The 27,060-nt window shown below is 41.6% G+C and overlaps 2 protein-coding genes across 2 annotated transcripts; both read left to right on the plus strand.

The window, feature by feature from the left end:
• The first annotated feature begins 413 nt into the window (after positions 1-413).
• Positions 414-3,307, plus strand: LOC311098709 (uncharacterized protein). Its single transcript, XM_084139247.1, has 4 exons — positions 414-793; positions 892-1,013; positions 1,174-1,288; positions 1,504-3,307. Exons 1-4 carry the CDS (start codon positions 589-591, stop codon positions 2,634-2,636), a joined length of 1,575 nt encoding a protein of 524 aa, XP_083995373.1. The 5' UTR covers positions 414-588; the 3' UTR covers positions 2,637-3,307.
• Positions 3,267-27,055, plus strand: LOC311098710 (uncharacterized protein). Its single transcript, XM_084139248.1, has 4 exons — positions 3,267-3,677; positions 3,797-3,897; positions 4,451-4,565; positions 25,687-27,055. Exons 1-4 carry the CDS (start codon positions 3,464-3,466, stop codon positions 26,793-26,795), a joined length of 1,539 nt encoding a protein of 512 aa, XP_083995374.1. The 5' UTR covers positions 3,267-3,463; the 3' UTR covers positions 26,796-27,055.
• Positions 27,056-27,060: the final 5 nt, after the last annotated feature.

Genomic DNA, 27,060 nt, shown 5'->3' on the forward strand with positions numbered 1-27,060 from the left:
CCTTTAATAAATACCATACCACATTTTCAGAATGGTTTCATAAGATTGTGTCGATGAGAGTGTATATGATAATATTAATGAAAATATTTGATCATATATAAATCATGAGTTTTTATTCATGGTTGAAGAAAGTGTTTTTGTATTTTACGTTTTACCACGTTTAACCATGTGAGCCACTGCATTGCAGTGCACTCTCTCACCCACATGTAGCCATACCTATTGGCAAAAAAAACACAAGACGTTTTACAATATGAATTCTTTATTCAGATAGTAAAACGTGTTATTTTTTTGTCAATAGATATGGCTACCCTAAACTGTATATGCAGACTAGAATCGACCACGGTATTTGCATTGCCAGTGCTAATTCTACCAATTTGAAGGGCTGTTGCAGTCTCATATTTACGGTAATAAATACTTACGTCAAGAGTTTAACGGAAGTGCTATTGAAATTGCGCACTCATCTCCTACTTCACTACATTGTTGTCATTTAGCAACATCTACGGATTGTTTATTGCACATTAGCTTACTTAAATAGTATACTACTTACTTAACACGGAGAATACAAATCTGTAATTTGGGCTGGACAAGATGGCCAGCTGCAATTTTCAGGCGCAGTTTGTATCCATTATGGAGGTATTAGCTAAAGCAGCTGTAGCAGAAATAAACAAACGTGTAGATGATAGCTGTGCAGTTATACGTTTGGAAATTACCCAAAGCCAGCGAGATATTGATGTACTGAAAAGGAAGTGTCAAATGATGGAGAGCGAGCTGAAGAAGACGCGCAGACGAAAGGGTAGTTGATGTGTTATTATTCATGAAAAATTGATTGCATATGCAAAACCCAAATGTGTGAATAGCCCTAATATTTGACTAAAAACAATTATTTTCCAGGTTTTTACCCCATGGCATCAGAGAGAACTTCATATCCAGTCAAGATTGTTTCGAACAAGCAGAGGAGTACCTCACAGTGGAGAGACAGAGAGATGGCTGTTGAAGGGGACTCTCAACCCCAGGTGTGATACATCACCTTTTACAATTACAGAGACCTGACCTCTTGGATCAATTCTGTTATTGGAATATCAGGAGAATTTACTGCTTTTGTGTGATTCATGAGTATGACAATGGTTAGATATGGTTTGTGTCCAGAGTAATAACCTCAGTCCCCTGTTACAGCCTACAGATGTGGAGCAGAGAGTGGAGACTGAACCCATACTGATCAAAGATGAGGAGACAGCAGAGGACGTGTGGAAGGCTGACCCTCAGGAAGAGCTCAAGATCCCTGGAGAGGGTGGGTGTGACCATAAGGGGTACTGCTCTGTCTGTCTATGGAAGACTGTGTGGGTGTGGTGGTATGCACGTTCCAAATTGCTACATTGGTGTTGGGTGTTTTATGTTCTGGCATATGTAGCGCACGGACACACAGTCAGTTCTAAAGCAGTCATGTTCTGCAACTGTTAAGGGTCTTTTGTAATGTTTAATTGATGTTTATCCCTAAATCATTAGAGTCTGGTTCCAAGCCTGGGAAACCACCATCCTTTGAGCAAAAACACTGTGATGAGGACTTTATCACACAACCCAACTTATCTCCCGAAGTCTCAGTGGAACATTACCCTAATTCTGATCGTCCAGAGGAACCAGGTACACCCTGGCTCGCATCTACAGAGGTGTTCAGCACAGAGCAACACCAGCCAGCCAAGGACGAGGACTCACTAGACCTAGTGATGGTGAAAGAGGAGGAGCTGGATCAGACCATGGCCCTGGCAGGACCTGACCAGTTTGTTATGGATGAGACTGATGGACAGCTGTGGACCTCTGTGGATCCAGGCAGAGACGCTGACCCTGATGGCCACCCAGATTTCTCCTTTCATGCCACAGAAGAGTACTCTCAGAATATCTCAATTTTCCCATCTCATAGTGGGCTGCCATCTGTTCCTACTATGACAGATGATGTAGGGCCATCGCTTCACTCTTCTATATGGAAACCACATGCTAACATGTTCAGTGCAGCATCACACATGAAAAGACATATCAGGACATTGGCTGATGAGACTATACAACAGATGCCAGAAGGACAGAGCAGCGAGAGGCTGAACTCAAGTAATGACAGAAATAGCTTAGCCCTACAGCCAAGGCAGCATCAATACATGGCTTCAGAAGCAACAGTGAGATTGAGTGAGTGCATGACAGGGTCAAACATGGCCACCACCTCCACCTTCTCTGGATACAGCCTGAGTCGCAGTAGTTTTAACATGGTGAAGAGAATGAGGACTCAGTGGAGGTCGGGCGGCACCACCGAGAGGCGTTTCAGCTGCACCTTCTGTGGGAAGAGCTTCCAGCGTTTATGCCAGCTCAAAGTACACCTCCGGAGTCACACCGGAGAGAAACCGTACACCTGCGAACAGTGTGGCAGGAGTTTTACCAAGCAGTGCAACCTGATCAGACATGCTCTGGTCCACACCGGGGAGAAGCCCTATGAGTGCACACAGTGTGGGAAATGCTTCACCCAGCGCTCCAAAATGAAGTCACATCAGAGAACTCACATAGGAGAGAGTCCAGTGTCTCAATATGTGGTACCTACATACCCTGGGGATCCACACACAAGTTTAATGTTGTCTCAGAACAGATGGAACAAATAGTTCATAATTGCATAGTTTTTCTGTAACAATTACTTAAACTGCATACTGTGTACTAATTGTATTACATAATATTTAGAACATACTGTTTAGTAAAATAAATGCCATAAGCAAGAAATACAAGGCTCATCCTACTGAGAATGCGTCATCTAATGTGCAATTGCGTTGATTCCCGCCATACATTCATTTTGGTACAGATTGTCCCATCAGTTATACCTTTTTCTATCCTTAAATAAATACCATACCACATTTTCAGACGGGTTTCATTAGGTTGTGTTGATGAGAATGGAGATGAAAATATTTGATCATATATAAACCATGAGTGTTTATGAATGGTTGAAGAAAGTGTTTTTGTATTTTACGTTTTATCACAGTGCGTCGTGCATTATGCATCTACGGCCTTTTATGCTTAATAACCATGTGAGCCACTGCATTGCACTGCACTCTCCCCTTCATGTAGCCATACCTATTGGCTAAAAACACAAGACGTTTTACAATCTGAATTATTTATTCAGATAGTAAAACGTCTTATTTTTTTGTCAATAGATATGGCTACCCTACACTGTATATTCAGACTGGAATATACTCTGGTACAGTATTTACCTTGCCGGTGCTAATTTTAAGAATTTTGAACTGCTCATATTTACCGTAATAAATACTTATATCACGAGTTGAACGGAAGTGCGATTGCAATTGCGCATGCATCTCGCACTTCACTACATTGTTGTCATTTAGCAACATCTACGGATTGTTTTTTGCACATTAGCTTGGAAATTGCAGACATTTTACTTCAAACAGAGAATACAAATCTATCATTTGGGCTGGACAAGATGGTGGGCAGTAATTTTCAGGCGCAGTTGGTATCCATTCTGGAGGTATTAGCTAAAGCAGCTGTAGCAGAAATAAACAATCGTGTAGATGATAGCTGTGCAGTTATACGTTTGGAAATGACCCAAAACCAGCGAGATATTGATGTACTGAAAAGAAAGTGTCAAATGATGGAGAGCGAGCTGAAGAAGACACAAGGACGAGTCAGGAAAAAAGGTAGTTGATGTGTTATTCATGATAAATTGATTGCATATGCAAAACGCAAATGTGTGAATAGCTCCAATTATATTTGATTGAATACAATAATTTTCCCGTTTTTTACCCCATGGCATCAGAGAGATCTTCATATCCAGTCAAGATTGTTTTCAACAAGCAGAGGAGTACTTCACAGTGGAGATACAGAGAGATGGCTGTTGAAGAGGACTCTGAACGCCAGGTGTGATACATCATCACCTTTTACAATTACAGAGACCTGACTAATTGGATAAATTCTGTTATTGGAAAATCAGGAGAATTTACTGCTTTAGTGTGATTCATGAGTTTGAAAAGCATTAGATATTTGTTCATATACTAAGCCCTTCTGTTCTGGGTAAACTCCCTATTTACCTAGCCTGCTCTCCTACCAGATGTTACCTCTGTAGCCTGAGTTAAGAAAGACAGCCTTCTCCTATTGTGCACCAGAAGCATGGCATTTTCTACAAAGTATGCTTAAACTAGATGTACTAAGCTAGTGCCCCTCAATGAGTTTAGAACTATGGTACAAAACTCTGTTCAGGAGGAGTGTAAATGTTTCCTGTAGGCTGATATTGTATTGTTGTGCTTATTGTATGTTTTAAATGTTGTATTGATTGCTGCTACCATCTTGGCCAGGTCTCGCTTACAAAAGAGACTCTGTCTCAATGGGCTTTTCCTGGTGAAATAGAGGTGAAATAAAAAAAACGATGGTTCTGGTCTGTGTCCAGAATAATAACTTCAGTCCCCTGTTACAGCCTACAGATGTGGAACAGAGAGTGGAGACTGAACCTGTACTGATCAAAGATGAGGAAACAGCAGAGGCTGTATGGAAGACTGACCCTCAGGAAGAGCTCAGGGTCACTGGAGAGGGTGGGTGCGACCATAAGGGGTACTGCTCTTTCAAATCAAAACGTATTGGTCGCGTACACAGATTTGAAGTTGTTATTGCAAGTGCAGCGAAATGCTTAATTTTCTAGTGCCAACATTGCAGTAATACCTAGCAATACAAATAAATAATAAACAATACACACATAATCCTGATATATATTTTTTAAATATATATATATATATATACAGTGGGGAAAAAAAGTATTTAGTCAGCCACCAATTGTGCAAGTTCTCCCACTTAAAAAGATGAGAGAGGCCTGTAATTTTCATCATAGGTACACGTCAACTATGACAGACATATTGAGAAATTTCTTTCCAGAAATCACATTGTAGGATTTTTAATGAATTTATTTGCAAATTATGGTGGAAAATAAGTATTTGGTCACCTACAAACAAGCAAGATTTCTGGCTCTCACAGACCTGTAACTTCTTCTTTAAGAGGCTCCTCTGTCCTCCACTCGTTACCTGTATTAATGGCACCTGTTTGAACTTGTTATCAGTATAAAAGACACCTGTCCACAACCTCAAACAGTCACACTCCAAACTCCACTATGGCCAAGACCAAAGAGCTGTCAAAGGACACCAGAAACAAAATTGTAGACCTGCACCAGGCTGGGAAGACTGAATCTGCAATAGGTAAGCAGCTTGGTTTGAAGAAATCAACTGTGGGAGCAATTATTAGGAAATGGAAGACATACAAGACCACTGATAATCTCCCTCGATCTGGGGCTCCACGCAAGATCTCACTCCGTGGGGTCAAAATGATCACAAGAACGGTGAGCAAAAATCCCAGAACCACACAGGGGGACCTAGTGAATGACCTGCAGAGAGCTGGGACCAAAGTAACAAAGCCTACCATCAGTAACACACTACGCCGCCAGGGACTCAAATCCTGCAGTGCCAGACGTGTCCCCCTGCTTAAGCCAGTACATGTCCAGGCCCGTCTGAAGTTTGCTAGAGTGCATTTGGATGATCCAGAAGAGGATTGGGAGAATGTCATATGGTCAGATGAAACCAAAATATAACTTTTTGGTAAAAACTCAACTCGTCGTGTTTGGAGGACAAAGAATGCTGAGTTGCATCCAAATAACACCATACCTACTGTGAAGCATGGGGGTGGAAACATCATGCTTTGGGGCTGTTTTTCTGCAAAGGGACCAGGACGACTGATCCGTGTAAAGGAAAGAATGAATGGGGCCATGTATCGTGAGATTTTGAGTGAAAACCTCCTTCCATCAGCAAGGGCATTGAAGATGAAACGTGGCTGGGTCTTTCAGCATGACAATGATCCCAAACACACCGCCCGGGCAACGAAGGAGTGGCTTCGTAAGAAGCATTTCAAGGTCCTGGAGTGGCCTAGCCAGTCTCCAGATCTCAACCCCATAGAAAATCTTTGGAGGGAGTTGAAAGTCCGTGTTGCCCAGCGACAGCCCCAAAACATCACTGCTCTAGAGGAGATCTGCATGGAGGAATGGGCCAAAATACCAGCAACAGTGCGTGAAAACCTTGTGAAGACTTACAGAAAACATTTGACCTGTGTCATTGCCAACAAAGGGTATATAACAAAGTATTGAGAAACTTTTGTTATTGACCAAATACTTATTTTCCACCATAATTTGCAAATAAATTCATAAACAATCGTACAATGTGATTTTCTGGATTTTTTTTCTCATTTTGTCTGTCATAGTTGACGTGTACCTATGATGAAAATTACAGGCCTCTCATCTTTTTAAGTGGGAGAACTTGCACAATTGGTGGCTGACTAAATACTTTTTTCCCCCACTGTATATATATATATTATAAAGAAAGAAATTAAGAAATATCAGAAAGAGCAATGTCAGAGACCAGAATATAAATACCTATACATATAATGTACATAAATATATATACACATTTACATTACATTTACATACACTACCATTTCTATATATATATATACACTAAAGTTTTAGAACACCTACTCATTCAAGGGTTTTTCTTTATTTTTACTATTTTCTACATTGAGGAATAATAGTGAAGACCTCAAAACTATGAAATAACACATGGAATCATGTAGTAACCAAAAAAAGTGTTAAACAAATCAAAATATATTTTATATTTGAGATTCTTCAAATAGCCACACTTTGCCTTGATGACAGCTTTGCACACTCTTGGCATTCTCTCAACCAGCTTCATGAGGTAGTCACCTGGAATGCATTTCGATTAACAGGTGTGCCTTCTTACATTTGACATTTTAGTCATTTAGCAGACGCTCTTATCCAGAGTGACTTACAGTTAGTGAGTGCATGCATTTTTTTCATACTGGCCCCCCGTGGGAAACAAACCCACAACCCTGGCGTTGCAAGCGCCATGCTCTACCAACTGAGCTACAGGGGACTTAAAAGTGAGTTTGTGGAATTTCTTTCCTTCTTAATGCGTTTGAGCCAATCAGTTGTGTTGTGTCAAGGTAGAAGATATACAGAAGATAGACCTATTTGGTAAAAGACCAAGTCCATATTATGAAAAGAAGAGCTCAAATAAACAAAGAGAAATGACAGTCCATCATTACTTTAAGACATGAAGGTCAGTCAATGCGGAACATTTCAAGAACTTTGAAAGTTTCTTCAAGTGCAGTCGCAGAAACCATCAAGCGCTATGATGAAACTGGCTCTCATGAGGACCGCCACAGGAATGGAAGACCCAGAGTTACCTCTGCTGCAGAGGATAAGTTCATTAGAGTTGCCAGCCTCAGAAAGTGCAGCCCAAATAAATGCTTCACACAGTTCAACAGACACATCTCAACATCAACTGTTCAGAGGAGACTGTGTGAATCAGGCCTTCATGGTCAAATTTCTGCAAAGAAACCACTACTAAAGGACACCAATAAGAAGAAGAGACTTGCTTGGGCCAAGAAACACGACCAATGGACATTAGACCGGTGGAAATGTGTCCTTTGGTCTGGAGTCAAATTTGAGATTTTTGGTTCCAACCAACGTGTCTTTGTGAGACACGGTGTGGGTGAACGGATGTTCTCATCATGTGTATTTCCCACCGTAAAGCATGGAGGAAGAGTTGTTATGGTGTGGGGATGCTTTGCTGTTGACACTGTCTGTGATTGATTTAGAATCCACACTTAACCAGCATGGCTACCACAGCATTCTGCAGCGATACGCCATCCCATCTGGTTTGGGCTTAGTGGGACTATAATTTGTTTTTCAATAGGACAATGACCCAACACACCTCCAGGCTGTGTAAGGCCTATTTTTTATAAAAAGGAGAGTGATGGAGTGCTGCATCAGATGACCTGGCCTCCACAATTCCACGACCTCAACCGAATTGAGATGGTTTGGGATGAGTCGGACCGCAGAGTGAAGGAAAAACAGCCAACAAGTGCTCAGCATATGTGGGAACTCCTTCAAGACTGTTGGAAAAACATTCCAGGTGAAGCTGGTTGAGAGAATGCCAAGAAGGCAAAGGGTGGCTATTTGACGAATTAAGGCAAAGTGTGGCTATTTGACGAATCTCAAATATAAAATATATTTTGATTTGTTTAACACTTTTTTTGGTTACTACATGATTCCAGATGTGTTATTTCATAGTTTTGATGTCTTCACTATTATTCTACAATGTAGAAAATACATTTTTTAAATTAAAGAAAAATCCTTGAATGAGTAGGTGTTCTAAAACTTTTGACCTGTAGTGTGTGTGTGTGTATGTATGTATGTATGTGTGTATATATATATATATATATATACAGTGGGGAGAACAAGTATTTGATACACTGCCGATTTTGCAGGTTTTCCTACTTACAAAGCATGTAGAGGTCTGTAATTTTTATCATAGGTACACTTCAACTGTGAGAGACGGAATCTAAAAAATCTAGAAAATCCAGAAAATTACATTGTTTGATTTTTAAGTAATTAATTTGCATTTTATTTCATGACATAAGTATTTGATCACCTACCAACCAGTAAGAATTCCAGCTCTCACAGACCTGTTAGTTTTTCTTTAAGAAGTCCTCCTGTTCTCCACTCATTACCTGTATTAACTGCACCTGTTTGAACTTGTTACCTGTATAAAAGACACTTGTCCACACACTCAATCAAACAGACTCCAACCTCTCCACAATGGCCAAGACCAGAGAGCTGTGTAAGGACATCAGGGATAAAATTGTAGACCTGCACAAGGCTGGGATGGGCTACAGGACAATAAGCAAGCAGCTTGGTGAGAAAGCAACAACTGTTGGCGCAATTATTAGAAAATGGAAGAAGTTCAAGATGACGGTCAATCACCCTCGGTCTGGGGCTCCATGCAAGATCTCACCTCGTGGGGCATCAATGATCATGAGGAAGGTGAGGGATCAGCCCAGAACTACACAGCAGGACCTGGTCAATGACCTGAAGAGAGCTGGGACCACAGTCTCAAAGAAAACCATTAGTAACACACTACGCCGTCATGGATTAAAATCCTGCAGCGCACGCAAGGTCCCCCTGCTCAAGCCAGCGTATGTCCAGGCCCGTCTGAAGTTTGCCAATGACCATCTGGATGATCCAGAGGAGGAATGGGAGAAGGTCATGTGGTCTGATGAGACAAAAATATAGCTTTTTGGTCTAAACTCCACTCGCCGTGTTTGGAGGAAGAAGAAGGATGAGTACAACCCCAAGAACACCATCCCAACCTTGAAGCATGGAGGTGGAAACATCATTCTTTGGGGATGCTTTTCTGCAAAGGGGACAGGACGACTACACCGTATTGAAGGGAGGATGGATGGGGCCATGTATCGCGAGATCTTGGCCAACAACCTCCTTCCCTCAGTAAGAGCATTGAAGATGGGTCTTGGCTGGGTCTTCCAGCATGACAACGACACGAAACACACAGCCAGGGAACTAAGGAGTGGCTCCGAAAGAAGCATCTCAAGGTCCTGGAGTGGCCTAGCCAGTCTCCAGACCTGAACCCAATAGAAAATCTTTGGAGGGAGCTGAAAGTCCGTATTGCCCAACGACAGCCCCGAAACCTGAAGGATCTTGAGAAGGTCTGTATGGAGGAGTGGGCCAAAATCCCTGCTGCAGTGTGTGCAAACCTGGTCAAGACCTACAGGAAACGTATGATCTCTGTAATTGCAAACAAAGGTTTCTGTACCAAATATTAAGTTCTGCTTTTCTGATGTATCAAATAATTATGTCATGCAATAAAATGCAAATGATTACTTAAAAATCATACAATGTGATTTTCTGGATTTTTGTTTTAGATTCCGTCTCTCACAGTTGAAGTGTACCTATGATAAAAATTACAGACCTCTACATGCTTTGTAAGTAGGAAAACCTGCAAAATTGGCAGTGTATCAAATACTTGTTCTCCCCACTGTATATACAGCTGCTGAAAAAATTAAGAGACCACTGCTAAATTATCAGTTTCTCTAGTTTTACTCTTTATAGGTATGTATTTGGGTAAAAATAACATTTTAGTTTTATTCTATAAACTACTGACAACATTTCTCCCAAATTCCAAATAAAAATATTGTAATTTAGAGCATTTATTTGCAGAAAATGACAACTGGTCAAAATAACAAAAAAGAAGCAGTGTTGTCAGACCTCGAATAATGCAAAGAAAATAAGTTCATGTTCATTTTTAAACAACACAATACTAATGTTTTAACTTAGAAATCAATATTTGGTGGAATAACCCTGATTTTCAATCACAGCTTTCATGCGTCTTGGCATGCTCTCCACCAGTCTTTCACATTGATGTTGGGTGACTTTATGCCATTCCTGGCGCAAAAATTCAAGCAGCTCTGCTTTGTTTGATGGCTTGTGACCATCCATCTTCCTCTTGATCACATTCCAGAAGTTTTCAATGGGGTTCAGGTCTGGAGATTGGGCTGGCCATGACAGGGTCTTGATCTGGTGGTCCTCCATCCACACCTTGATTGACCTGGCTGTGTGGCATGGCGCATTGTCCTGCTGGAAAAACCAATCCTCAGAGTTGGGGAACAATGTCAGAGCAAAAGGAAGCAAGTTTTCTTCCAGGACAACCTTGTACGTGGCTTGATTCATGCGTCCTTCACAAAGACAAATCTGCCCAATTCCAGCCTTGCTGAAGCACCCCCAGATCATCACCGATCCTCCACCAAATCTCACAGTGGGTGCGAGACATTGTGGCTTGTAGGCCTCTCCAGGTCTCCGTCTAACCATTAGACGACCAGGTGTTGGGCAAAGCTGAAAATTAGACTCATCAGAGAAGATGACCTTACTCCAGTCCTCTACGGTCCAATCCTTATGGTCTTTTGCAAACCTCGCCTGGCTCTTCTTTGCTTCTCATTGATTAAGGGCTTTTTTCTAGCTTTGCACGACTTCAGCCCTGCCCCTAGGAGCCTGTTTCGAACCGTCCTCGCCGTGCACTTCACCCCAGCTGCCGTTTGCCATTATTTTTGTAGGTCACCTGATGTCATCCTACGGTTGTTGAGTGACATTCGAATGAGTTGGTGGTCATCCCGGTCAGTAGAGAGTCGTTTTCGCCCTCTGCCGGTCTGTAGCTTTGTTGTCCCAAATGTCTGCTGCTTGACCTTGTTCTTATGAACCGCTGTCTTTGAAATTTTAAGGATGGAAGCAACCTGACGCTCACTGTATCCCTCTGCCAGTAAAGCCAGAATTGAACCCTTCTTTTCCTAACTAAAAACTTTCATTTTCAAATCTTTTGGGATGGTCAATTGTTATTTTTTGATTAATATTACTTTTGAGGTACTATTAGCACTGTTTTTGCCATCCAGCTGGTCCTATTGCAAGAGGATAGTGATGACCAGCATTCAAAAGTGACCAAAACATCAGCTAGGAAGCATAGGAACTGAGAAGTGGTCTGTGGTCACCACCTGCAGAACCACTTCTTTATTGGGGGTGTCTTGCTAATTGCCTATAATTTCCACCTGTTGTCTATTCCATTTGCACAACAGCATGTGAAATGTATTGTCAATCAGTGTTGCTTCCTAAGTGGACAGTTTGATTTCACAGAAGTGTGATTGACTTGGAGTTACATTGTGTTGTTTAAGTGTTCCCTTTATTTTTTTGAGCAGTGTATATATACACTACTGTTCAAAAGTTTGGGGTCACTTAGAAATGTCCTTGTTTTCGAAAGAAAAGCAATTTTTTTGTCCATCAAAATAACATCAAATTGATCAGAAATACAGTGTAGACATTGTTAATGTTGTAAATGTCTATTGTAGCTGGAAATGGCTGATTTTTAATGGAATATCTACACAGTAAATTCCATAGTGTTAAATATGCAGTGTCAAAGTACATTGACTCTTACAGAGTTATTACTACAACAGTTGGAGTAAGATACCGCCCAGTGTTGGTGTTAAAGTACGGTGTTAAAAGACGCAGTGTCAGACGTACTCTGGAAAGCTCCGCCCACCTACGACTCGTCTCAAACGGACCACACATTTTCACGGCGCCATTTTCTTCATGTGGAATGACTGCGGTAAGTTTATCCTAAGCGACTATACACACATTATTTGTCATTTTAACAGAAGCAGCATTTAAGAATTACTTTATATCGTTGCTAACAGTGCACTCTAGTTGGTTTTAGGTCTTAAAATGTCGAATTTTAAAAAGGCTAACGTTAACATGTTGTGACTGACTTCTGTCCAGTCCATGTGCCAGCAGTATTAAGCTAACGTTAATTAACATTAACTGACGAACATAACGTTCAAACTAGACAATGTCAGCCCGATTTATTGTAAGTTATGTTAATACAACGTGGAGGGGGGATTGTGTACTTCTTGTTAACGTTCAGATATTACAGGAACATAGCAAAGACTAAGGGGAGTTGGCTAAACTAGCTACAGTTAGCTACGTTAGCTTGACTGGCTAACTATGTGCGGGTGGCATGGATTTATTATGTTAACGGCGGGTAGACATTAACCTTGGACACTGCTTAAGCGGTGTGCCTTTATTAAAGTTAGCCAGGCTACTAAAACTTTTGACATGATTGAAATTTTCCCGTGTTGTGTAGAATCAGCCAAAGGATCAACTGGTGAAGACATGTCTGGAGGACCCACTGTCAGACGAGAATCCCAGTTTGTTCCAGAGACTGCCCTGACTGATGATGAGTGCAACAAAGCAATCTCACTGATGAAACATTCTGCTGATGCAGACACAATCAAGAAGAAAATGGAACTGACGTTTGTGTATCGCCGCAAAATGATCCTCGACCCCCAGCAGTCAAGCAACATACTGTCTGAGTTTCCACGTTTTAAAGACGTCAAAAGCTTGGTAATTATGTTATTTTGAAAATACTATGACAAGTGAATTGTTTTGTAAGACATTGTAGTGATACTAGCTAGCTAAACTAGCACGCAATACAATTTGATTGGCTGTCAAATAACTGAAATTGTCACCAACACCACCCCACTCCAGGTTGAACAGGATTTTGTTCTAATGTTCGGAGAGGATACCTCAAGCAAGCTTCTGGAAAGGTGGCCGGTCACGTTCAAGAAAAAGATCATCAAACAATGCAGAAAGCTTCCATCCACAAGTGAGCTTGAAGAACTCTTGCTGGCAGCTGATCCTCCTGAGGATGGCACTGAATTGGATGTTGACTTTGGTAAGATGCTTGTAAGCCTACCTTTTGTGTTGTATTGCAATATCAACATTATGTGTAAACATTTAAATATCAACATAATACTAAGAAGCTGGATCTGTGAAAGATTTACGAGTACGTTCTGTAGCAGTATATTGAACAAAACTTTTGAGATTTGACTCAGCCCTGTGGATGTTTTAGTTAGAGAACTTCTTGTGATGTAGAACTGCTGTCTGTCTGGGGGGTCTTTTGTAAAGAAAACAACGTAACTGAAGTGTGTTAACATTGAACTTGTGTTGTTACAGGTTGGGACAGTGATCTGTCATCGGTTTTACTGCTTATACACCTGATTCCACCCTCCGCTCAGGGTCGGAAGAGACCAGGAAAGGTTTCCGCATCCCAAGCAGAGAAACATCTTGTGGTATTCAAGAAGGTTTGTATTTTTTCTAATTTGTGGTATGAACACCTAATATTAGGCTACAAGTATTCATTCAATATTCATATTCAATAAGAGTAGTGTATTGGCTCTTTCTGCATATTCTACAACTACTTGGCCATTAACTACAGTTTTCCCTCATTTGTCTTCGCAGACCGGAACAAACATTCAAGAGCATCTCGATGCCATCACTACTAGCGCTCAGCCCTATCTCCTAGCTGTTGGAGTTAAGAAGAATGCAATCCACCAGTTCTTCATCATTATCGACAAGAATGCCATACCTTGCAGGTCAACCTCTTCTCTTGTTGCTTTTGACGAACTATTTAAGGCACATTTTGTGTTTGGCACATCCTACAACACCATGCTCCACAACATGTACACTTTCATCCAAACTACAGTGTACAGCATCGATGCTGGCAAGGTCAAAGAGAGCCCTCGTGTTGCTGAAATCAGGGCGAGGTTACTTCATTAGTGCTTGAAGTTTCTCCTCGAACATGAAGTGTTTTGTTTGTCAGGCTGAGTTATCGAGTTCAAATATGCTTGTTAGGCATTTACGATTAGTTCACGGTTACTTGTCTGGAAAAAATCTCCGGCTTAAATGTGCTCAGACTGGATGTGGCTGTGCGTTTGGTACGTTTTCTGGTTTTAGGAAACATTTAAACACAAAACACACTGAGTATATTGACCAACAGGTTGACCCTGATGTTTATTTAAGCAGCATTGGAGAGGCAGTGACCACTAATGTAGAGGAGACAGCTACAACGTCACGGACAGTTAATGAACACGAGGTAGCCACATCTACTCTGTTGAAAAAGTCCAACAGGAGCACTCTAGATATGTGTGCCTCTGCTGTTGCACAACTAAAAGCAGCTGGATTAAGTCAATCTACTGTAAATAGTTTTGTTTCCTCCATGGAAGAAGTGTTTTTTGAGATTCAAAGTCAAGCTACAGATGCAGCTTTGCAGTGCTTATCTCCACAGGAAACTGAAAATAAGAACAGAATAGAACAATCTTTGCAAAAGTTGGAAAACCCTTTCACACCCTTAAATTCAGAAGCTAAACGAAATAAACACTTCAAAGAGAAATGGGGAATCGTAGAACCTGTTGAAAAGGTGCTTGGCACAAGATTTGACAGCAGAAGAAACAAAACAACTGGGACATACGATCAGGTCGTTGTAACTGACAAGTTTGCATATATTCCTATTTTAGAAACACTAAAGGCCATTTTTCAAAACCCAGAACTTGCAGACATGTTCAAGCCCAGGCACATGCCCAAGGAAGGTGTGTATGCAGACTTGAGAGATGCCGCCTATTTTAAAAAAAGTCCCTTATTCTCTATAGAAAAAGATGCCATACAGATCCAGCTATTTTATGACGACTTTGAAACAGCAAACCCCTTGGGGTCTAAAAAGGGTATACACAAATTAGGTGCTATATACTTTACATTAAGGAATTTTCCCCCAATCTTTAATTCATCATTGATAAATATTCATTTGGGTGCTCTTTTCCATGCGCAGGACATCAAGCGTTATGGTTTTAATTTGATACTTGAGCCACTTGTCAGTGATCTTAAAGTACTCGAGACAGAGGGACTTAAAGTTCCCAGATTGAAAGATGTGATTCACGGTACCATAGTTCAGGTCACTGGTGATAATCTTGGGTTGCATGGTTTATTTGGCTTTGTGGAGTCATTTGGGGCAAGGTATTGTTGTCGTTTCTGTCTCCTTGAGAAAGATTGTTTTCAAACTGTGTTCTGTGAAGATGATCCAAAAGTTGTACTACGAACTATCGAGATGCACAAACTGCACTGTCAAACTTTACAAACAGATCCTACACTACCTCATATCTATGGTGTCAAACGCATTTGTCTGCTGAATTCACTACAGTATTTTAATACAGCCAACAATTTTTCTGTAGATATAATGCACGATATTTTAGAAGGAGTTGCTCAGTTTGAAGTCAAACTTGTCCTGCAGTACATTAAGGAAAACTTCCTAAATGCTGAACAACTGGCTGGTAGAATACATGCTTTTGACTATGGATACAATCAGCAGCGAAACCGTCCACCTAGAGTAAAGTTGTTTGATGGAAGTAATGATTTGGGGTTGAATGCTATACAGTCTTGGTGCTTATTACGTAATATGCCTTTGCTATTTGGTGATTTAATACAGTCAGATGACCAGCACTGGCATCTTCTACTTTTGCTTCTACACATTGTTAACATTGTATTTTCCCCAGTCCTTACAGAAGGCATGACCATTTACCTCAAACATTTAATCATTGATCATCATCAGCTCTTCAAGCAGTTGTTTCCTGCAATCAATCTCTTACCAAAGCATCACTTCATGATTCATTACCCTCGTAATATAAAAAACATCGGCCCAGTTCTGCACATGTGGTGCATGCGTTATGAAGCTAAACATAATTTTTTTAAGAAGCAATTAAAAAGCTTTAAAAATGTAACAAAAACATTAGCCAAAAAGCACCAAAGTTGTATGGCAATGTATCGAGAGTCCTTTAGCAAGGAAAGATTAACTTTAGGTTCGGGGAAGATGGTAACACTTAGTGAGCTCAAAGAAGGTCCCGAGATTGCTTTAAAATTTGGGTCTGTATTGTCTACCAGTGTGTTTTCTGCCAAGTGGATCAAACATCATGGTACAGAGTACCGCCGTGACTTCATTATCTGTACTGAGGTAGCATTTGAGATGCCTGTATTTTGTAAAATCAAAATTATTGCTGTGAAAGATGACTGTGTATTGCTCTGTGGAAAACTGATGGAAACAGTGTGTTTTGATTACCATTACTATGCCTTTAAGGTCAGGATGCATCCAGACAGGGTTCAAAAGGTGATCAACATTACTGAACTGTGTTACTTTAAACCTTTTGATGTTCAAATGAAGTATGGAACGACAGATTCCTCCTTGTATGTTGTTCCCTATTGCCATTTTATGGAAACCTAAGGTCAATGTTTTAAAAAGGGATTTGTATTCTTAATATATTTTAGCCTGACATAGTTGAGCTGTTAATAAAAATTTGAAATGCATTATTTTGTGGTAAGTTGTGATTTTTACTCACTTAATGGAGTATTTGGTGTAATTTGACACTAAAAAAGTGTAAAATGAATACTGCTGAGATTTATTTCCGTGACACTATACGGTGTTAGAATTTGACTCTATTTGAGCTTGTTTTTCACTGCAAGATAGTCAATTATCAACACAATAGTGTGTAACATCAACACTTATCAGAGTTATTTTAACCTTGAGTGTCAACTCCATGCAGTGTTAAACTGGACTGGAATCAAACTCAATCAGAGTTGATTTGTTATTTTAGAAGAGTAAATGATTAACTCTTCCAAGGGTAATATTTACACTCTCCAGTGTTATTTAACCTTTAGTGTAAAATTAAAATAACACTATTCAGTGTAAGCGAGTGTTAAATTTTTACTCTATTTAGAGTTAATTTAACTCTAAAATGTTAACACTATGAAAAGAGTCAAATTAACACTATTTCAGGGTGGGACCATATACACTCAGAAATAGTGTTAAATTTAACTCTTTAAGTGTTACTTTAACACTTCAAAATTTACTGTGTACATAGGCGTACAGAGGCCCATTATCAGCAACCATCAGTCCTGTGTTCCAATGGCACGTTGTGTTTGCTAATCCAAGTTTATCATTTTAAAAGGCTAATTGATCATTAGAAAACCCTTTTGCAATTATGTTAGCACAGCTGAAAACTGTTGTGCTGATTAAAGAAGCAATAAAACTGGCCTTCTTGAGACTAGTTGAGTATCTGGAGCATCTGCAATTGTGGGTTCGATTACAGGCTCAAAATGGCCAGAAACAAATAACTTTCTTCTGAAACTCGTCAGTCTATTCTTGTTCTGAGAAATTAAGGCTATTCCATGCAAGAAATTACCAAGAAACTGAAGGTCTCGTACAACGCTGTGTACTTCTCCCTTCACAGAACATTAGACGCAAGTTAAACAATTTAAAGGCAATGCTACCAAATATTAATTGAGTGTATGTAAACTTCTGACCCACTGGGAATGTGATGAAATAAATAAAAGATGAAATAAATCATTCTCTCTACTATTATTCTGACATTTCACATTCTTAAAATAAAGTGGTGATCCTAAATGACCTAAGACAGGGAATCTTTACTAGGATTAAATGTCAGGAATTGTGAAAAACTGAGTTTAAATGAATTTGGCTAAGGTGTATGTAAACTTCCGACGTCAACTGTATATACATATAATGGTGCGTAAAGACAGTATGGACAGTATATTAATATAAAAGGTGTGTTCAATAGTAGTTTTAAATGATTAATTATGTATATACTTTATATGTACAGTTGAAGTCGGAAGTTTACATACACCTTAGCCAAATACATTTAAACTCAGTTTTTCACAATGCCTGACATTTAATCCTAGTAAAAATTCACAAAATGTCAGAATAATAGCAGAGAGAATTATTTATTTCAGCTTTTAATTCTTTCATCACATTCCCAGTGGGTCAGAAGTTTACATACATTCAATTAGTGTTTGGTAGCATTGCCTTTAAAATTGTTTAACTTGGGTCAAACGTTTCGGGTAGCCTTCCACAAGCTTCCCACAATAAGTTGGGTGAATTTTGGCCCATTCCTCCTGACAGAGATGGTGTAAGGTTTGTAGGCCTCCTTGCTCGCACACGCTTTTTCAGTTCTGCCCACACATTTTCTATAGGATTGAGGTCAGGGCTTTGTGATGGCCACTCCAATACCTTGACTTTGTTGTCCTTAAGCCATTTTGCCACAACTTTGGAAGTATGCTTGGGGTCATTGTCCATTTGGAAGACCCATTTGCGACCAAGCTTTAACTTCCTGACTGATGTCTTGAGATGTTGCTTCAATATATCCACATAATTTTCCTTCCTCATGATGCCATCTATTTTGTGAAGTGCACCAGTCCCTCCTGCAGCAAAGCACCCCCACAGCATGATGCTGCCACCCCGGTGCTTCACGGTTGGGATGGTGTTCTTCGGCTTGCAAGCCACCACCTTTTCCTCCAAACATAACGATGGTCATTATGGCCAAACAGTTCTATTTTTGTTTCATCAGACCAGAGGACATTTCTCCAAAAAGTACAATCTTTGTCCCCATGTGCAGTTGCAAACCGTAGTCTGGCTTTTTTATGGCGGTTTTGGAGCAGTGGCTTCTTCCTTGCTGAGCGGCCTTTCAGGTTATGTTGATATAGGACTCGTTTTGCTGTGGATATAGATACTTTTGTACCTGTTTCCTCCAGCATCTTCACAAGGTCCTTTGCTGTTGTTCTGGGATTGATTTGCACTTTTCGCACCAAAGTACATTAATCTCTAGGAGACAGAACGCATCTCCTTCCTGAGCTGTATGACGGCTGTGTGGTCCCATGGTGTTTATACTTGCATACTATTGTTTGTACAGATGAACGTGGTACCTTCAGGCGTTTGGAAATTGCTTCCAAGGATGAACCAGACTTGTGGAGGTCTACAATTTTTTTTCTGAGGTCTTGGCTAATTTCTTTTGATTTTCTTATGATGTCAAGCAAAGAGGCACTGAGTTTGAAGGTAGGCCTTGAAATACATCCACAGGTACACCTGCAATCCACAGGTACACCTCCTATCAGAAGCTTCTAAAACCATGACATCATTTTCTGTAATTTTCCAAGCTGTTTAAAGGCACAGTCAACTTAGTGTATGTAAACTTCTGACCCACTGGAATTGTGATACAGTGAATTATAAGTGAAATAATCTGTCTGTAAACAATTGTTGGAAAAATTACTTGTGTCATGCACAAAGTAGATGTCCTAACCGACTTGCCAAAACTATAGTTTGTTAACAAGAAATTTGTGGAGTGGTTGAAAAACGAGTTTTAATGACTCCAACCTAAGGGTGTGGAAACTTCCAACTTCAACTGTATGCTCGCTTCGAGGCAAGTAACACTGAAACATGCATGAGAGCATCAGCTGTTCCGGACGACTGTGTGATCAAACTCTCCGTAGCCGATGTGAGTAAGACCTTTAAACAGGTCAACATTCACAAGGCCGCAGGGCCAGACGGATTACCAGGACGTTTACTCCGAGCATGCGCTGACCAACTGGCAAGTGTCTTCACTGACATTTTCAACCTCTCCCTGTCTGAGTCTGTAATACCAGCATGTTTCAAGCAGACCACCATAGTCCCTGTGCCCAAGAACACTAAGGTAACCTGCCTAAATGACTACCGACCCGTAGCACTCACATCTGTAGCCATGAAGTGCTTTGAAAGGCTGGTCATGGCTCACATCAACACCATTATCCCAGACCCACTCCAATTTGCATACCGCCCCAACAGATCCACAGATGATGCAATCTCTATTGCGCTCCACACTGCCCTTTCACACCTGGACAAAAGGAACACCTATGTGAGAATGCTATTCATTGACTACAGCTCAGCGTTCAACACCATAGTGCCCTCAAAGCTCATCACTAAGCTAAGGACCCTGGGACTAAACACCTCCCTCTGCATCTGGATCCTGGACTTCCTGACTGGCCGCCCCCAGGTGGTAAGGGTAGGTAACAACACATCCGCCACGCTGATCCTCAACATGGGGGCCCCTCAGGGGTGTGTGCTCAGTCCCCTCCTGAACTCCCTGTTCACTCATGACTGCATGGCCAGGCATGACTCCAACACCATCATTAAGTTTGCCAACGACAACAGTGGTAGGCCTGATCACCGACAACGTTGAGACAGCCTATAGGGAGGAGGTCAGAGACCTGGCCGTGTGGTGCCAGGACAACAACCTCTCCCTCAACGTGATCAATACAAAGGAGATGATTGTGGACTACAGGAAAAAGAAGAGGACCGAGCACGCCTCCATCCCACTTCTGACAAACCTTTATGTGGTCCTCTGTAGCTCAATTGGTAGAGCATGGCGCTTGTAACGCCAGGGTAGTGGGTTCGATCCCCGGGACCACCCATACGTTAAAATGTATGCACACATGACTGTAAGTCGCTTTGGATAAAAGCGTCTGCTAAATGGCATATTATTATTATTATTATTATTATTATATTATTCTCATCGACGGGGCTGTAGTGGAGCAGGTTGAGAGCTTCAAGTTCCTTGGTGTCCACATCACCAACAAACTAACATGGTCCAAGCACACCAAGACAGTCGTGAACAGGGCATGACAAAACCTATTCCCCCTAAGGAGACTGAATAGATTTGGCATGGGTCCTCAGATCCTCAAAAGGTTCTACAGCTGCACCATCGAGAGCATCCTGACTGGTTGCATCATTGCCTTGTATGGCAACTGCTCGGCCTCCGACCGCAAGGCACTACAGAGGGTAGTGCGTACAGCCCAGTACATCACTGGGGCCAAGCTTCCTGCCATCCAGGATCTCTATACCAGGCGGTGTCAGAGGAAGGCCCTAAAAATTGTCCAAGACTCCAGCCACCCTAGTCATAGACTGTTCTCTCTGCTACCACACTGCAAGTGGTACCGGAGCGCCAAGTCTAGGTCCAAAAGGCTTCTTAACAGCTTCTACCCCCAAGCCATAAGACTCCTGAACATCTAATCAAATGGCTACCCAGACTATTTGCATTGCCCCCCCTCCCCCCTCTTTCTTTTACACTGCTGCTCTCTGTTTATTATCTATGCACAGTCACTTTAATAACTCTACCTACATGTACATGTTACCTCAATTACCTCGACTAACCCGTGCCCCCGCACATTGACTCGGTACCGGTACCCCCTGTATATAGCCTTGCTATTGTTATTTTACTGCTGCTCTTTAATTATTTGTTACTTTTATTTCTTGTTATTTTTTTATTTAATGTTTTTTTGCAATTTGTTTGGTATTCTTTCTAACAATTGCATTGTTGGTTAAGGGCTTGTAAGTAAGCATTTCACAGGGTCTACACCTGTTGTATTCGGCGCATGTGACAAATACAATTTGATTTGATAGTAATTTAGTTAAGTTACAGTGCCTTCTGAAAGTGTTCATGCCCCTTGACTTATTCCACATTTTGCCTGAATTCAAAATTGATTAAATAGGTTTTTTTCACAAATCAACACACAATATTCCATAATGACAAAGTGAAAACATGTTTTTAGAAGTTATTCAAAATGAAATACAGAAATATCTTATTTACGTAAGTATTCAATACATGTTAGAATCACCTTTGGCAGTGGGATTAAAGCTATGAGTCTTTCTGGGTAAGACTAAGAGCTTTGCACATCTGGATTGGACAATATTTGCACATGATTCTTTAAAACATTCTTCAAGTTCTGTCAAGTTGGTTATTGATCATTGCTAGATAGCGATTTTCAAGCTGATTTAAGTCAAACTATAACTAGGCCACTCAGGAACATTCAATGTCGTCTTAGTTGTTTTAGGTTATTGTCCTGCTGAAAGGTGAATTAATCTCCCAGTGTCTGTTGGAAAGCAGACTGAACCAGGTTTTCCTCTAGGATTTTGCCTGTGATTAGCTCCATTCTGTTTCTTTTTTATCCTGAAAAACTCCCCAGTCCTTAACGATTACAAGCATACCCATAACATGATGCAGCCACCACTATGCTTAAAAATATGGAGAGTGGTACTCAGTAATGTGTTGTATTGGATTTGACCCAAACATAACACTTTGAATTCAGGACAAAAAGTGTATTGCTTTGCCACATTTTTTGCAGTATTACTTTAGTGCCTTGTTGCAAACAGGATGCATGTTTTGGAATATTTTTATTCTGTACAGGCTTCCTTCTTTTCACTCTGTCAATTACATTTACATTTTAGTCATTTAGCAGACGCTCTTATCCAGAGCGACTTACAGTTAGTGAGTGCATACATTTTAATACTGGCCCCCCGTGGGAAACGAACCCACAACCCTGGCATTGCAAACGCCATGCTCTACCAACTGAGCTACATCCCTGCCGGCCATTCCCTCCCCTACCCTGGACGAATTGTGCACCGCCCCATGGGTCTCCCGGTCGCGGCCGGCTACGACAGAGCCTGGATTCGAACCAGGATCTCTAGTGGCACAGCTAGTACTGCGATGCAGTGCCTTAGACCACTGCGCCACTCGGGAGTTAATTAGGTTAGTATTGTGGAGTAACTACAATGTTGTTGATCCATCCTCAGTTTTCTCCTATCACAGCCATTAAACTCTGCAAATGTTTTAAAGTCACCATTAGCCTCATGGTAAAATCCCTGAGCGGTTTCCTACCTCTCTGGCAACTGAGTTAGGAAGGATGCCTGTATCTCTGTAGTGGCTGGGTGTATTGATACACCATCCAAAGTGTAATTAATAACCTCACCTTGCTCAAAGGGATATTCAATGTCTGCTTTTTTTATGTATACCCATCTACCAATAGTTGCCCTTCTTTGCGAGGCATTGTAAAACCTCCCTGGTCTTTGTGGTTGAATCTGTGTTTGAAAGTCACTGCTTGACTGAGGGACCTTACAGATATTTGTACGTGTGGGGTACAGAGATGAGGTAGTCATTCAAAAGTAATGTTAAACACTGTTATCGAACATAGTGAGTCCATGCAACTTATGTGACTTGTTAAGCAAATCTTTACTCCTGAACTTATTTAGCCTTGCCATAACAAAGGGGTTGAATACGTATAGACTCCAGACAGTTCAGCTTTTCATTTTTAATTAATTTGTAAAAATGTTCAAAAACATAATTCCACTTTGACATTATGATGTATTGTGTGTAGGCCAGTGACACAAAAATTCAGGGTGTAACACAACAAAATGTGGAATAAGTCAAGGGGTGTGAATACTTTCTGAAAGCACTGTACCTTTGCTTTTTGGGGGTACAGGAACAATGGTGGCCATCATGAAGCAAGTGTGGACAACCGAATGGGATATGGAGAGATGGAATATGTCCATAAACACTCCAGCCAGCTGGTTGGCACATGCTCTGAGGACACGGCTTGGGATGCCGTCTGGGCCGGCAGCCTTGCAAGGGTTAACACGCTTTAATGACTTACTCACGTTGGCCACGGAGAATGAAAGCACACAGTCCTCGTAAGCATCGGGGGCCCGCGTCGGCGGCTCAATGTTGTTTTCCTCGAAGTGGGCGAAGAAGGTGTTTAAATCGAGGCGTCGGTTTCCGCAACATGGCTGGCTTTCCCTTTATAATCTGTGATTGTCTGGAGTCCCTGCCACATACGTCTCGGGTCTGAGCCGTTGAATTGTGACTCCACTTTGTCCCTGTTCTGTCGTTTTGCCTCTTTAATTGCCTTACAGATCACCCCTCCTGTTTATACACGTCCGTGTTCCCGGTCTCCTTGCCATGGTTAAATGGGTGGTTCACGCTTTCAGTTTTGCGCGAATGCTGCCATCTATCTATCCACGGTTTTTGGTTTGGATAAGTTCTAATCGTCACAGTGGGAACAACATCCTCTATGCACTTCTTGATGAACCCCGTCACCGAGTCAGTGTATATGTCGATACTACAGTGGCTTGCGAAAGTATTCACCCCCCTTGGCATTTTTTAAAATAATTTGATTTACACAGCATGCCTACCACTTTGAAGATGCAAAATATATTTTCTTGTGAAACAAACAAGAAATAAGAAAAGAAAAACAGAAAACTTGAGCGTGCATAACTATTCACTCCCACCAAAGTCAATACTTTGTAGAGCCACCTTTTGCAGCAATTACAGCTGCAAGTCTCTTGGGGTATGTCTCTATAAACTTGGCACATCTAGCCACTGGGATTTTTGCCCATTCTTCAAGGCAAAACTGCTCCAGCTCCTTCAAGTTGGATGGGTTCCGCTGGTGGACAGCAATCTGTAAGTCATACCACAGATTCTCAATTGGATTGATGTCTGGGCTTTGACTAGGCCATTCCAAGACATTTAAATGTTTCCCCTTAAACCACTCAAGTGTTGCTTTAGCAGTATGCTTAGGGTCATTGTCCTGCTGGAAGTGAACCTCCGTCCCAGTCTCAAATCTCTGGAAGACTGAAACAGGTTTCCCTCAATAATTTCCCTGTATTTAGCGCCATCCATCATTCCTTCAATTCTGACCAGTTTCCCAGTCCCTGCCGATGAAAAACATCCCCACAGCGTGATGCTGCCACCACCATGCTTCACTGTGGGGATGGTGTTCTCGGGGTGATGAGAGGTGTTGGGTTTGCGCCAGACATAGAGTTTTCCTTGATGGCCAAAAAGCTCAATTTTAGTCTCATCTGACCAGAGTACCTTCTTCCATATGTTTGGGGAATCTCCCACATGACTTTTGGCGAACACCAAACGTGTTTGCTTATTTTTTTCTTTAAGCAATGGCTTTTTTCTGGCCACTCTTCCGTAAAGCCCAGCTCTGTGGATTGTACGGCTTAAAGTGGTCCTATGGACAGATACTCCTATCTCCGCTGTGGAGCTTTGCTGCTCCTTCAGGGTTATCTTTGGTCTCTTTGTTGCCTCTCTGATTAATGCCCTCCTTGCCTGGTCCGTGAGTTTTGGTGGTCGGCCCTCTCTTGGCAGGTTTGTTGTGGTGCCATATTCTTTCCATGTTTTAATAATGGATTTAATGGTGCTCCGTGGGATGTTCAAAGTTTCTGATATTGTTTTATAACCCAACCCTGATGTGTACTTCTCCACAACTTTGTCCCTGACCTGTTTGGAGAGCTCCTTGGTCTTCATGGTGCCGCTTGCTTGGTGGTGCCCCTTGCTTAGTGGTGTTGCAGACTCTGGGGCCTTTCAGAACAGGTGTATATATACTGAGATCATGTGACAGATCATGTGACACTTAGATTGCACACAGGTGGACTTTATTTAACTAATTATGTGACTTCTGAAGGGGGTATACACGGCAGTGACGATGACTGAAGAAAATTCTACCAGAAGCAGAGTATGTTACAATCCCTGATTTCGCTCTGGAAGGAGATCCTCACCCCGAGCTCCTCTGTCTATTTGCTCTGTCTGTGTATAGAAGATGTGTTGATTATGGGTGTGGTGGTATGCGCGTTTCAAATTGCTTCATTGGTGTTGGGTGTTTCATGTTCTGGCATATGGAGCGCACAGACACACAGTCAGTTTTAAAGCACTCATGTTTTGCAACTGTTAAGGGTCTTTTGTAATGTTTTTTTCATGTTTGTCCGTATCTTTTAGAGTCTGGTTCCAAGCCTGGGAAACCACCATATTTTGAACAACGGCACTGTGATGAGGACTTCATCACACAACCCAACATATCTCCCGAAGAGTCAGTGGAATTTTACCCCAATTCGGATCATCCAGAGGAACCAGGCACACCCCGGCTCGCGTCTACAGAGGTGTTCAGCACAGAGCAGCACCGGCCAGCCGAGGACTCACTAGACCTAGTGATGGTGAAGAATGAGAAAGAGGAGGAGCTAGATCAGACCACGGCCCTGGCAGGACCTGACCAGTTTGTTATGGATGAGACTGATGGGCAGCTGTGGACCTCTGTGGATCCAGGCAGAGACACTGACCCTGATGGCCACCCAGATTTCTCCTTTCATGCAACAGAAGAGTACTCTCAGAATATCTCAATTTTCCCATCTCATAGTGGGCTGCCATCCGTTCCTAAAATGACAGATGATGTAGGGCCATCGCTTCACTCTTCTTTATGGAAACCACATGCTAACATGTTCAGTGTAGCAAAACACATGACAAGACATGTCAGGACATTGGCTGATGAGACTAGACAACAGATGCCAGAGGGAGAGAGCAGCGAGAGGCTGAACTCAAATAATGAAGGAAATAGTTTAGCTCTACATCCAAGGCAGCATCAATACGGGGCTTCGGAATCAACAGTGAGATTGAGTGAGTGCATGACAGGGTCAAACATGGCCACCACCTCCACCTTCTCGGGATACAGCCTGAGCCGCAATAGTTTTAACATGGTGAAGAGAATGAGGACTCAGTGGAGGTCGGGTGGCGACACCACCGAGAGGCGTTTCAGTTGCACCTTCTGTGGGAAGAGCTTCCAGCGTTTCAGCGAGCTCAAAGTACACCTCCGGAGTCACACCGGAGAGAAACCGTACACCTGCGAACAGTGTGGCAGGAGTTTTACCAAGACGTGCAACCTGATCAGACATGCTGTGGTTCACAGCGGCGAGAAGCCCTACGAGTGCACACAGTGTGGGAAATGCTTCACCCAGCGCTCCAACATGACGTCACATCAGAGAACTCACATAGGAGAGAGTCCAGTGTCTCAATACGTAGCACCCACATACCCTGGGGATCCACACAAAAGTTGAATGTAGTCTCAGAACAGATAGAACAAATAGTTCATAATTGCAATTTCTATGTGAAAATATAGTGAAGAAGATATTTTGGGACATTTTGACAAGACTTTTCTCCTAATTGATTTGTGAAATGGTTTTCATATTTGACAGTTAACAGATCCTCACTTTTATTTTAATAACCTATTTATTTACAGCTGGTAACATTGTGTATTTTTAACACAAAATCGTAAAAAACATGTTATATTCAATAAAATTGATTTAATGAAAGAGTCAATCT

Source organism: Coregonus lavaretus (assembly GCF_964263955.1).
Source record: "Coregonus lavaretus genome assembly, chromosome: 23".
In the NCBI taxonomy this organism is placed as follows: domain Eukaryota; kingdom Metazoa; phylum Chordata; class Actinopteri; order Salmoniformes; family Salmonidae; genus Coregonus; species Coregonus lavaretus.

Coding starts and splice junctions, on each gene's coding strand:
- LOC311098710 (XM_084139248.1), top strand. CDS start 3,464: ATGGTGGGCAGTAATTTTCAGGCGCAGTTGGTATCCATTCTGGAGGTA. Junction 3,678..3,796: donor AGGACGAGTCAGGAAAAAAG/GTAGTTGATGTG, acceptor CCATGGCATCAG/AGAGATCTTCATATCCAGTC. Junction 4,566..25,686: donor GCTCAGGGTCACTGGAGAGG/GTGGGTGCGACC, acceptor CGTATCTTTTAG/AGTCTGGTTCCAAGCCTGGG.
- LOC311098709 (XM_084139247.1), top strand. CDS start 589: ATGGCCAGCTGCAATTTTCAGGCGCAGTTTGTATCCATTATGGAGGTA. Junction 1,014..1,173: donor AAGGGGACTCTCAACCCCAG/GTGTGATACATC, acceptor CCCCTGTTACAG/CCTACAGATGTGGAGCAGAG. Junction 1,289..1,503: donor GCTCAAGATCCCTGGAGAGG/GTGGGTGTGACC, acceptor CTAAATCATTAG/AGTCTGGTTCCAAGCCTGGG.